General features: G+C 42.1%; 1 protein-coding gene across 2 annotated transcripts in view; it reads right to left on the bottom strand.

The window, feature by feature from the left end:
- Positions 1–523: 523 nt before the first annotated feature.
- Positions 524–13,173, bottom strand: part of TGFBR3 (transforming growth factor beta receptor 3) — a 200,053-nt gene continuing 187,403 nt past the window's right edge. For both annotated transcript variants that reach the window (XM_044238675.1, XM_044238674.1), the window contains exon 17: positions 524–3,942. In XM_044238675.1, coding sequence (XP_044094610.1) covers positions 3,824–3,942 — 119 coding nt within the window. In that variant the 3' untranslated portion in view covers positions 524–3,823. The remainder of the gene's footprint in view (positions 3,943–13,173) is intronic.

The raw sequence follows: 13,173 nt of genomic DNA on the forward strand, positions 1-13,173 counted from the left end.
GTAGTCCTTTAGTCCAGGCCTTGGAGTCTGGATAATAGCAGCAGGAGTAGAAGAGGTTGAATAAACTTGAACTTATTAATTTGGTGGTAGGAGGCCAAAGAGGATTCCAGTTAGATTTCCAGATTTCTGGCTCGGGCAGTTAAAAGGTGGTGGTCATCCAGGTCCATAGAGAATGCTGGAACCATTACTGGGGTATGTGGAGATCCAAAATACTATTATTTCCCATTCCTGGGTTCCAGGAGGTTGACAGAAAGGCCAGGAATGGATGCAGGGGCTGACACCCACTTCTGGGTCTCCTGCCACATTTTTCCGAGAATAGTGACAGCTCCTGCTGTACGTTTCTTCTGGTCTATCCATTCTTTCTCTCTGTTTTACTGAGTTAGGCTTTTCTCTTAGCCTCTTCACTCCCAGCTCCTCATAAACGCATTTCCAATAGAGGATCAATTTAGGAGAAAGTCACAAGGAAAAAGTCACACCATCCTGATGGTAGAATTTAATGATAACCAAATAAGACAGGCATTAATAAATTGGTATATATCTTTTTTATTATGCACAGATAAAGGACTTAAAACTGTGGTTATCAAAACTATACATCTAAGCATATTCATAAAATTGCCAACACATTGAACAGAGAAAAGAATATAACGGGGGTGTTCAAACTGGCCACAGGGATTTTAAGGGTACTCTTTTTACCCCAATAGATGAAAAAACAGCAACAAAATCAGGCTCACTCAGGAAAAACCAGAAGAGAGAAGTATTGTATTTGGAAACTGATAATAGTCCTTTTTAGAAAAACATCTGTCAGTTTCATGAACAACCCCCAGATAAAACAAACAGGAAAAAGGTCACACACACACTCATCACCCAACAAAATGTGCTCTGTTAACACACCCGGCAGTAGAAGCGTCACTCACACCATGAGGTAGTTACAGTACGAAAAGGCTGGCACGCGTGTGCGCGCCCCTCCCCCCACACCCACAATCATGCCCACTACAGAACACACACAGAAAATGGGTTTACAATCTTATTACAGACAAGGAAAAGACCATCTTCGTTTGTGTAGAAAATGCTATAGAAACAGCTCAGAGTGAAGATGTCTCTAACTCTTAAAATACAGAGTAACTGCTGGTAAACACATGGTGAAAAGCGAGAGGGCATTACACAGGCCCTCCGCCTTCCTTTAGAGCATTTCAATAATAGCTTTAGCTTGAACAACAAACAAAGCCAAATGGTCTCTGTGAATTAGGGTGTAGCCTGCAGAAGTAACAGAATACTTTGTAGACAGAAGCATTTAACTGGAATATAACAACAGTTTTAAAGAAACTTGCAGAACTTGTTATAAAGTATAGCTTGTATTTTGTATTGAGACTGTGAAGTATGAAGCGATTGAAAATGTTGTAATAAGCTAGGAAGATAACACTTTCTTTAGAAACACTTTTTTAGAGACATTTCTGAGATACTTAATGACTTCACTCGCCAATTAATATGGGATCAGGTTTATCAACACGGATTTCGGGATCTACATAATACTTCTGACAGTAAGACCTAAACAAATAAAAGGTGTTTTTTTTCTTCTCTTTCTTTTAAAATCTTTTGGTTTGCATCTATAAATTTGTAAATTAATTTTAAATTATTTATAAAATCATTGGCAATGTAGCATCTCTCTTAAAAATATACATTTAAATATAATCACAAAAGGTTTTAACCCTGTCCATCTGAAGATTTGGATCTTTTAATATCTCTTAATGGCTAATTTTCTTTTTTGTAGGATGGAAAGAGTTTTTTAAACAGCAAAGGACTAATCAAAAGAATTCACAGTAACTGAAATTAAACATTTCATATGGAGTAATTTAAATTTATCGAAAACACTTAAATATATCTTTATACACAAATTTTTGTAGTAAAATATAGCTATAAGTGACTTAAAGACTCTAGTCTTCTTTGAAGACATCTTTAAACTTTTTTATACATAGAATATGCTAAAACAATACATTCTGCTGAAGGTTAGGCAAAGCGCATTATTTTCAAACACAGGTAGCATCATCTAAGTCCTCCATTCTGATACCCTTGTGTTAAAAAGTTAACTGAAGGAAATAAATTCTCTAATCTCATATCTTCATTTGTATGCGGAAATCTGCAAAATTTCCAAGAAGTTAACATAAACAGCCTTGAAATCGTTGCCCTCAAGTAATCTGTTTTGGTTCATATTATCCAGATTGAGTATCTACACTGCTCAGAGTATTACTCTATGACTGAGTGACAAGTCTGTCTTATCAGTGACTATTCAGATCTATCATATCATATCAACGACTCTCAGTATCTCCACCTACTTATGTGCCTTATAGATACCGCCTTCAGATACTGGGTGATATCAACATTTCCTACTTAGCGTTCCATTCAGAGAAAGAGGCACAACTTCCTTATTTTAAGGGTGGTGAGATTTGTTTTCGAGTATTTTGGGGTAGCATCTAGCCTTTCCTGTTTGTAGTTTTCAGAGTGATTTTGGGGAGAATTCTGGAAAAACGTTAGTATTTACTTGCAATGAAGCTATCCTCAGTAGTAAATCAATTGGCATGAAGTTTCCCTCTGGAATTTTTTTTTTTTTTTTTAACACAGAGGTATCAGTTGAGCTTATTTTAGCTGCAAAGTGGCATCATATTATTCCATTTTAATGAAATCCACCTCAAATCCTTTTTGAGTTTGGAATATATTTAAGGCAAGAGAACTAAAGCAGTCCAAATGAGTGCCCTTTTCCAGATCTCAGCACTCTCTTGGCAGAACTGGTGACCGTGTTCAGATAACCAACCGGAATCCAACAGGATCTGCTGTGCACGAACAAGAGCTTCGCATTTTACAAAAGGGTCTATTAAAAAGGCCGACATGTTTTGAGAGGAAACACTAATTCTCCCAAATAATTTAAGAGTAAGTTCCAACTTGGAGGCATAGGAAATTTAAAAAGGGGAATGAATTTCTTTTTAACCAGTCTATACCTGTACTTGAATATACATTACTGTGCGAATTCCTCTTCTACTTTAAAACTAAAGTTGCCCCCACCTATAGGTTATTTTTTTAGAACACAAGGTCATCAATGGGCCCAAATCTGCAGTCCCAGAATTTTGGCCATTTCCAATTTCTAGATGCTTATAAAGAAATCCCAAATTTGCATTAAGACATTTTCGCAATCGGTGTGTTAGTGTGGGAGAAGGGGGAAGCTGATGAGGTTATCAGCGTCCGTTTTGGCCCAGGGCACCAGGAAGGAATGTTGCTGTGCTATGTGTCCCGATGCAGTCCCTGAGGGCAGTACCCGTCAAGCCGACGACATCAGCCCCCAGAGGGTGTGACAGCAAAGTGAGAAGTGTGCATCCAGAAGGTGCAAATTAGACGTGGAGGAACACACTTAGAAAATCCTGAAGAACTCCTTTTGTCCTACATCTTGGTTCAGTTACACAAGAACCTTTGGCCATATCTCCTCACGGGTCCTACCGTCTGCTTATTATCCTCTTACTGACTCCTTGCACCAGGGTCAATCTCAGGGCCCCAGTTTGCGGAGAGTCTTACCTGGACAAAGCAGCATTTTTGAAAACTGGCATGTGTTTCACATTGAAAACCCCCAGGCCTGCGCGGGGCTGGTGGAGAAGGCCACCACCTCGGCTTTCTCATGTGAGTTCTAGTGTCTTACGGAAGTCCCGGGGTCACATGTGTATTTGCCCTGGGGGAGGGGGGTGGGGATGAATACAACAGGTGGTCTTTGGCTGGAAATTTTCTCTTTACAAGGGCACGGCCGCGAGGTCTTCCAGGCCCGCATGCACAGTGAGGGCCCCGGCTAGGCGGCGCTGCTGCTGGAGCAGGGGGTGCTCTGCGTGCTGCCGATGCTGTGGGCTGCGCTGCTGTTCTCCGAGGCCGGCGGGGAGGTGGGGACTTGCTGCCTTCCTGCGGTCTCTCCTGCGGTGAAGGAAGCAAAGGGACAAGGGACAAAGTCACTGACTAGTACATTTCCCCGTCTGCCAGCACGGGCAGAAGCAAACCGAGCAGGCCTTACACAGAAAGTTGCTGGGTGCGCTGGTGTTCGCTTGTTGTTCTTCCAGCCTTTGGCGTGGCCAAGAGAGAAGGGTTTTCCAAGGGGACTGACAGGCAGTGTTAGTGACTCAGACCCTGACAGAGGACACCGAGTCCTCAGGATTTCAGTGCTTCGGACCTTTGAAGAAAGTACCACCATGTGCCCCTACAGCCCAGCCCCTGTACTCAGGAACCAGCCCATCTCTTCTCACAGAGAAGTTTGCAGGGTGAGACCTTTACACTGTAGCAAGAAAGACCTGCCGCTTTGGGGGTCTTTTTCTGAATCTACTTGTTCAAACTTCGGGTGGGGAGGCTTGGTTTTGCCGGAGCTGTAGCAGAGAGAGCTGTGTGTCCCAAGCACACAGCCCACCCAAGAAATGGCGTTTAGGGCAAACTGCTCCCAGAAAAACCTTTTGGGGAAGGAGGTGAGCACATGGGGAGTGTGGATGCCAGGGAACCAAGGGAACCACATCCTCCGTCCTCCAGTTCACTGGGGGGTGCAGCGAGAATATCTTCTAACACATGAAGCATCCCACTTTTCATGACATCCCACTGCATTTTAACGAAGCACGTTCCTTGTGCCAAATGTGCAGTGCTTTGGAGGAGGAACAGGAACCCCCGGGTCACACACATGGTTTGCATTTAGCCCTCCAAAAGGCCCTAGAGCGAAGTCTTTTCTTCAGCGAAAATGGTCTCAGGGCAGCCCTCAGAAAATGGCTCTGTGTGGGGAAAAGCGATCAACGCTCCAATGAAAAACACTGCATGTTCTCCGAAGTCGCAGCATAAACTTGATAAACTTCTGGTCAGCGGTCTCCCTCCCCTCCTCCTCCAGTGTGGGAAGGCCCAGAGGGCCAGGTCTGTTTATGAATGAGCCTCCTCTTTCCTGTCATGCTGAAACACACAGCTATCAGCCGAAGAGATAAGCAACCCTCTGGCTGCTTCATTAAAAAACTCCCAGAGCAAAGGCGCTACCCTTCAAGGACGGGATCTTAGCCCCTCACTTCCACTCCCTTGCTGGGCCCCTCAAAAGACTCTGCCAAAAAAGCAGCTCTGGGAAATGTAGACCAGGCTCGTGCCCTTGCGTCTGGTTACAGGTTTCCCTGCCACCCATTTCAGAAACCACACAACGACAACAGACGTCTGCATCAACCTCCAGGCATTTTTATGCTCATTGCATTATTTGGCCCATGCTATATCTCCTCTGATTATCTTTTCTTCTGGGATTGGTGGGATAGAGATGGGATAGGGGGTCAATATGCCTCAGAGGTAGAGAAACTATATTTTCACTCTTCTTGGTTTCTTTCTTTCTTTTTTTTGGCAATCTGTATTTTGGACCCTCCCCAGCATTGCCCTCTACCCTGCATGGATGTATGTAATTAAAGATGGGGAAGTTTGCCTTATTGACAGTGACTTTTCTGCCAGAAATTCACTTTCCCCAGAGTGGGGGCTTATTTCTAGAGGGAAATCAAATCTTTTAGCTATTCTGATGTCAAAAACCAAATGAAAACAAAAACCCCAAAACAAAAAAACCAAAAGCCTCCAGAGACCTGAACAATTCGTGATATATTTTAAAAATTCAGCTCCCTTAAGCCCACATGTTGTTCCACACCCAGCTGGATCCTTATGTTATCAATTAGAAGGACAAATGTGGCTGTGCGTGAAGCATATTTTAAAAACATATTTTCCCCATTTAAACAGAGAATACACCAGAAAAGCAGGAGGAATCAACACTTCACCTTCACTTTCTGGCTCACCTGCACTTCATTTGCACAGCCTGATAGCAGCTAAAGCAGGACGGCCTGGCCTCATCTATTCACAACAAACAAATGTCTCATCCAGAACTGGATTATTCCGAGTCAGGAAAAGTGCCAGTCCTGCTCCCTGCCCAGGAAGTCTGAATATTTGCTTTCTGATGTCTATTTGCCAAATACAATTTGTTGCCATGCCAGTTTATTTTAATCAGTGCCCATTAAAAAGGTCTTTCAACTCCCAGTTTTGGAAACTCTTGTGCTAATGTAAAACACTGTCCAAAATGAAAGCTCAAAACAAAGAAGCCCCCTAGAGTCAAGATTGTAGGATGCATTTCACCATGGTGGATAAGTCAACTTAACCTAATAATCTACTGACTTCAAAGTAGCATTATATGCTGACAGATGGTAACTACACTTGGTGGTGATGCTGCAGAATGTACAGACTTGTAGAATCACCATGTTGGATACCTGGAACCAAAATAACACTGTGTGTCAACTATACTTCAGGGGGAGAAAATTAGAACAGCAACAACAAAAACCAGTCTACTGACTTTGAGCCAATTATGTGCCAAGGCAAGGAGAATCTTTATCTGAGAATCTGCCCAGAAATATGAAAAATACCTTCTTCTACCGTGGTGACTGTTTTCACATGTAAGGCATGAGATTTCTCAATATAACCAAGTTATTAAAAAACTTCTACCTTCTGAGAAATTAAGACAAAGTTTTTTGTTGTCAGATGGAGGTGGTGCTCCAGAAAAAGTCACCATGAGAAACAAAGTTCAGTGTGTAGCCACTTCTGCTTAAAAAGCCAGTGGAGTTCCCCTGGGTTTTCTAAGCGGGGCCCTTTGGTTTTCTGCTATCACGATGACCTCTCATTTCTTGGAGCACTGACTTTCTCTAACACATCCCTTGGGTGACAAACACAACCACCCTTCTTCTGGAGAAGATGCGCCATGAGGACCACAGGACTAAGTAGGGAAGCCCCACTTAGCAAACGTAAGGAGTCCAAGGAAGGATCCTTTCTGCTCATCAACATCAGAGTTGGCCATCCGAAGAAATGTGTTCAGTCTTCACACTTTGCTCCTAAAATTTCACACCCCACTGAGGAAGAGAGATGTGGGGAGGAAGGACAGTAGAGGAGGAGGCATTTGGAGGAGAGTGGTTAGAACGACTTTGACCTGGCTCATATATTTGCCTGCGGCTGAGCTCAGCTATTGGCAGAGATGCTTTCAGAAATAGAAAAATATATTTCTTAAGGGATAATCTGTTTTATTTCTTTAGCTTGGCATAGAGTTGTCCAGATCTGATTTCTTGCCACCTCTTTGGCAGTCTACTTTACAACTGGATTCTTATCTCTGCGTCTTTCAGCACGGCCGGGCAGGTCGTGGGGAAGCAGCTTTATCACAGAAAGATGTGAATAACAGGGAGAGGCTCTATGGGTAAAGAACAACAGAAGAATTTTAAAGGAAGGTGAGAGGAATCTCAAACATTTAGCCCAAAGGAGAATGTTTGCAAATATCACCCAAAGAGGATTATTATGAAGAAGAGCAGACAGCTGTTCTTTCTCTCTTGAGGGCAGATCGTGAGGAAATCAGTTTAAATGGTAGCAATGAGGATTTAGGTCACAGAGAAAAGAACTTGCTGATTATGGGGATTGGTTAGTTATAAGGGGAATTTATGGAATCTCCTTCTTGGAAGATACTTAAGCAATGGATTGAAAACCATATGCGGGGGGGTGATTTAGATTTAGTATTACTTAATGCTAGAAAGAAAAAGATACTGTCCACTAGGCCTATGTGTTGCTTGCAATTATGAACCAACCAATGTTTCAATCTCTGGATATCCTAACTGTAATTATTTTATAAGCTTACTCCTGTAAGGAGAGTGACCTAGACTACCATTAGTTTATAGAAATTGTCAATCACTATCACTTTCAAAAATTGTCCCTCCCTACTCTCCAAGCTAAAAGACTTTCCCTCTGCAGGCAAACTCAGCAGGAGGGGTAAATTTGATGCTGTTATCATTTATGAAGAAAGGGGGAAATATTCCAAGCCAGGAATGAATGAACGAACGAATGAATTTTTAAGATTTTATTTATTCATTTTTGACAGACAGAGAGCACAAGCAGAGGGAAAGGGTGGAGCAGGCTCCCTGCTGAGAAGGGAGCGCAATGCAGGACTTGATCCCAGGGTCCTGGGATCATGACCTGAGCTGAAGGCAGACACATAACCAATTGATCCACCCAGGTGCCCCCCAAAGCGGGAGTTTAAAAGCTTTAAAAAAGCTTTAAAAGCTTTAAAAATATCCTATCTCTTTCTTTCGATATTCCCGCAGTATGGCCAATCTATGTGCACCTGCATTTTGGTTTTCCGTGGCTATCTTTTTTATTTTTCTTAAAGATTTTCATTTTTAAGCAATCTCTATACCCAATGTAGGGCTCCAACGTAGGACCCCAAGATCAAGAGTCATCTGCTCTACCGACTAAGCCAGCCAGGGTCCCTGTAGCTATCTTGCTTTAACTTCGTGTGCGCATGTGGCTGCCAATGGATCCTGAAGTCTTTACAGTCACACCAGAGTTCCCACCCATATCCTTCTGATCCCTGGGACTGAGTCTCTTGCCCCCTACTTCAGTCACACCTATCTTGCTGCTTCTCTCTTCACCTGGACTAAACGTGGAGCTTGAAGAAACTTCAGACTTCTAGAAACATAGGAAGCCCAGACAGATGCTCCTAATTAAAAGCTCTTACCTGACTCAGATAAACGTAAGGATGTGTTGACTTCTGCTTTTTAAGAACACAGTCTGTTCATCTGAGGATTGCTGAATAGAAGCCTGAGGGATTAGGAAAGGTACACCTAATTTGAGACCTCAGCATTTTAATTTGCTCTGTGAAATGCAGCATTCCTTCCACTCTTAGGTTTTTTTTTTTTTTTTCTTTTTTTTTTTCCCCTCTGCCTACACATCTGAGAACCCTTCAGTATCTTACATTTTTGTAGCACTTGGGAGTTCAGAAGACTTTTCACATGTATTCTTGGTTACTTGCTCTTACTGCCAATAACCCTGCGGAATAGGAATCAGGTCTATGTTTACTAAAAGGAAATATGGTTAAGGTACCTGGCTCAGGTAACAAGACTAGCAGTGAAACTAGAGCTTCAAGTCCAAGGGTTGTACAGACACACGTGGAAGGTGGCCTCCCCCAGCACCCCCTGCTCTTCCCTCTTCCTCCTGTTATCATCAGACTTTGAGTACGTTCTGTTCAGGGGCCACAAGGCAAGTTAAATAAAGTATGAAGATAAATGATGACAACATCTAACCCATCCTCCTGCATGGATTTGTTTGCAAAAGGAAAGTGTTTTAGTTTGGCGAATGGGGAGGCACAACTTTAGAAACTGATAAATAGTGACCAGAAACTTCTCTAAACTACAAGGGGTCTAGTTCACTCTTCTTATGGATGAGCGATTGAAATCATTACAATTAGGATATCAAGAGACTGAGAAATTAACAGTACAGAACTGCAACCTACACATAGGCCTGGAGGAAAATCTCATCAAAATTAAAATACATAAACCTGCAAGAAAGAAGAAAAAGGAAAACAAAGAAAGAAATAAAACTGGAAATGGAGACCAAAGCAGTAAAATACTGGAAGCTGGTAAAGAAATGAGTGAGTGACCTAGCAGATTTACGAGAGCCAGAACCTAAGTCAACAGTGAGAGAAGCTGAGAAACAACCAAGTTATAACCCAGAGCCCTCAAAAACTCAAGAAATGGTGGCATCAGATACCCCAAAAGAGAGAGTAGGTGCTGCAAGCACTGGGGTTGGCTGACTTCCGTATAACTACCAGTGAGATTTCCGTAAATCCCCTTCTTTACTGTCTGGTGGGACCCTACCCTTCCTCAGCGGGGAGGAATACAGGAAGTTTACTCTCCAGAAGATAAAACTGAGTCTGATCAACATCAGGACAGTGGAGAGCAGAGAACCCAGCTGAAAGAAGATTAAATGAATGTCATGGACATTGAATGCTGTGACCCCCTGAACTCAGACAGCCAGATCTATACCCTCCAGGAGGAAAACCTGAGGAGCTCAAGAAGAAAGATCTAAAGATGTGTTATCAGGAGTTCTTTGATAAAAGGCCTAGCCAGATCACCCTAAGGGAAGTTCGCAATCAATGTATCCCATCCACAAGCTCCGAACTTACTCATTCTTAAATAATCCTATGTTAGTATTCTCAAGATAAGATATTATACCCATGAGATAAAAAAAGGGTATATGCTTTTATATGCTTTATATGCTTTTATATGCTTTTAATTCATAGGAAAAATATTTTGGAGTTTAAAAATTTGAATACAGTATTTAAAAATTCAGTAGGAAACTAAAAGATAAAGGTGAAGTGATCTCTTAGAAATTAAGGGAAAAAAGTAGAAAACAGAAAAAGAAAAATTAGGGGATCATTCAAAAGATTTTTTTTTTTTTTTTTGAGAAAAAGGGGGTGGGGTGGGCAGAGGGATAGGGAGATAATCTCAGGCAGACTCCTGCTGAGTGCAAAGCCTGATGAGGGGCTTGTTTGCATGACCTTGAGCCAAAAATCAAGAGTAGGATGCTTAACTGACTGAGCTACCCAGGTGCCCCAAGAGGTTCAATTCCAAATGGATTTCTAGAATGTGGGAGAACACAGAAAATAGGAGAAAACAAATAATTCTAAAAATCTTAATGCTCAAGGACATGAGTTTCTGGACGAAAGGATTCAGTTAATGCCTGGCATAAGATATGAAAATACACCTAAATCAAGGACTGTTGCAAAATTTCTTCCAGAAGAAAACAAACCAAACTAAACCATAATAACATAAAAAAACAGGCCAGGAATCTGAATGGCTTTGAGTTTCCCAAAAGCAATCTTCAGAGGTAAAGGTCAATGAGGAGTGCTTCTAAAGTACTGAAGGAAAATTATTTATGACCTAAAATCCTATACTCTGTCAAACTACCTACCATGTGTTTGTATAAACTGAGGATATTTTCAGATAAGCAAGGTATGACAAACATTTACTTCTTATGTGCCTTTTCCACAATGGAGGAGAAAGACATGGGAGAGACGACACAGGCCATTCAAAACTCCGAAGTGCAGGGAACACCCAGAACGGTGGTGTAAGAATTTAAGACGGCAGTGTCGAAACAGAGAGGATGACCGGTTCAGACAGGAACAGCTAAGAAGGCTCCAGGAAAGATTGAGTGAAGGAATCAGTAGAAGATCTGTTACCTGAATGTGTTAAGAGATTGAGTCCACTGATTGAGAGTCAACAGATGAATTAGTGAGAAGCATACAGAAAACTAAGCTAATGTGTGTGTGGGGAAAGATAATCATTAATTCTAGGGAAAATTAAAGGTCAGGCAGGAATGGGGTGCCTGGATGTCTCAGTTAAGCGTCCAAGTCTTGGTTTTGGCTCAGGTCATGGTCTCAGGGTTGTGAAACTGAGCCCCACACTGGGATTCCCACCTCTCTCTGCACACAGACCTCCATGCCCTCACTCGCATATTCCCTCAAAAAAAAAAAAAATCATGCAGAAGGAACAATAATATTACATAGCTAAACTGTGCTTAGCATTTAGGTAGTCATAGTAATGTAAAGAGTAAATACTCATCAACCCCAAATTTCAGCATAATTCTGTCAGGCAAACGGTGGCAATAGGGGAGCAATCAGGGGCATGAATGTATAACTGGGGCAGAGGGATGAAAAAGAACTAAATTCTCCATTGTAGGAGGTGGACAGAAAAGGCCTATAACTGGTAAGTTAAGAAGTAGTGATATTATACTATTATTTTGATATATGCATTAATGTCCAAAATAATCAGCTAAGAGTCAAAAATGGTGCTCTGAGGAGCAAGAAAAGGGAGTGAGGCAGGAGGGGGCTCATGTTCTTCACAGTATGAACAGCAGTTCTTATGGAACGACTTTAGCCTTTAAAGTATATGCAGGTACTACTGTGATAAGATTAGAAAATTTTACGAAAAAATAAAAGTAAATACTTTTGCCCCGGCCTCAAAAAACCCTTCATGGACCACAGGTTTGGGACTCTTGAACCAGGAGGGCTCTCAGGAGCATCAAGATTCTATGGCTCCTTTCTAGCAACCATTTCCATTCCAACGGCTCCTTGAGAACGTAAGCTTCAGAAATGGAGTTTTCCAAACAGGGTTAATATAGCCTTAAGGGTGCATCCCTCATGATGCTCAAAGCTACGATATGAAGTAGGGACTCAGCTTTCTTAGACTCACACACATTGCAGGTACATAAGTAGATAGCCCCAATTCAAACACGTGACTTGGTTTTGTGCTGTGCTCAGATGGAATAGAAAGCATAATCAAAGAGAATCTGTCTAAATTAAGGGTTATGTTTGACACAGAAGCAGATGCTGCTTGAACCCCCAAATTATGCCATATAAGGTCTGTGTTCCATAGCTTAGATTACTGTAGAAATTGAATGTACTGAGTCTGTGTTTGTATACACATTTCTCTCCACTGGCTACTGCATTAGGATTTCTCTTCATCTAAATTTGCTGCTTCGCTGGTCCAGGTATGAAACCAGAGGAGTTCTGGACAGGATAGTGCCACTGGGTTCTGAAGTGAGCCTTTTTCACACTTACGTGATGCTGGTTTCCCGTAGGAGAAGTCTTTAAAATGAACCAGAGGCTATGGCTATTAGTAAAAATTCATTCTGAAGCTGTATCACTTGTGATGCTAGCAGGGTTAGAGCCCAAACGACAGTGTCTATAAACCTTTTGACTTCCACATCAGAGTAATTTATATTGCTGGAAACCGTAACAGGAAGGGTTTTAGGTTTTGTTTTTCTTTCATCTATTTCCAAGCCTATTTCTCTATTAACTAAATGTAAAAACTCCTCCCCTTCAGTCTCTGGTTTGTGGGAGGAGGGAGCAGGAACAATAAACCTGGGAATGTAATGAGCAAAGCAATAAAGGGCGTAAAACCACACTTTGCTTTTTATCAGGTTTGTGAGCTTGGCTCAGCACAGGAGTTGGGGATTATCAGCGTGAGTGCAGTGGGGTGTGTGCCAAGAGTGAGGGCCATGCGGTAGCTGGACCTGGCCTCCTGGCCTGAGATGAACTCTCCGGGTTTGAGGGTGTAGTTCGATGGCCAAGGCAAGTCAGGGCTCAGTGGGCACATGTTAAGTCCATATAAAATCCTCAGGGCTATAGAGTCTTTTTGGCGTAATTCCAAGTTCATTCCCAATATACAGCAGAAGCCGCAAACAGTCCTAGAACCTCCCAGCAACGCAGGAGATTGGGAAAGATTGTGAGAAACAGCTAGTCTGAGATCTGAAAGTGTCCGTATTCCCGTGACAAATTATTTACTCTAAAAGGCT

Source organism: Neovison vison, chromosome 2 (genome assembly GCF_020171115.1).
Source record: "Neovison vison isolate M4711 chromosome 2, ASM_NN_V1, whole genome shotgun sequence".
NCBI lineage: Eukaryota > Metazoa > Chordata > Mammalia > Carnivora > Mustelidae > Neogale > Neogale vison.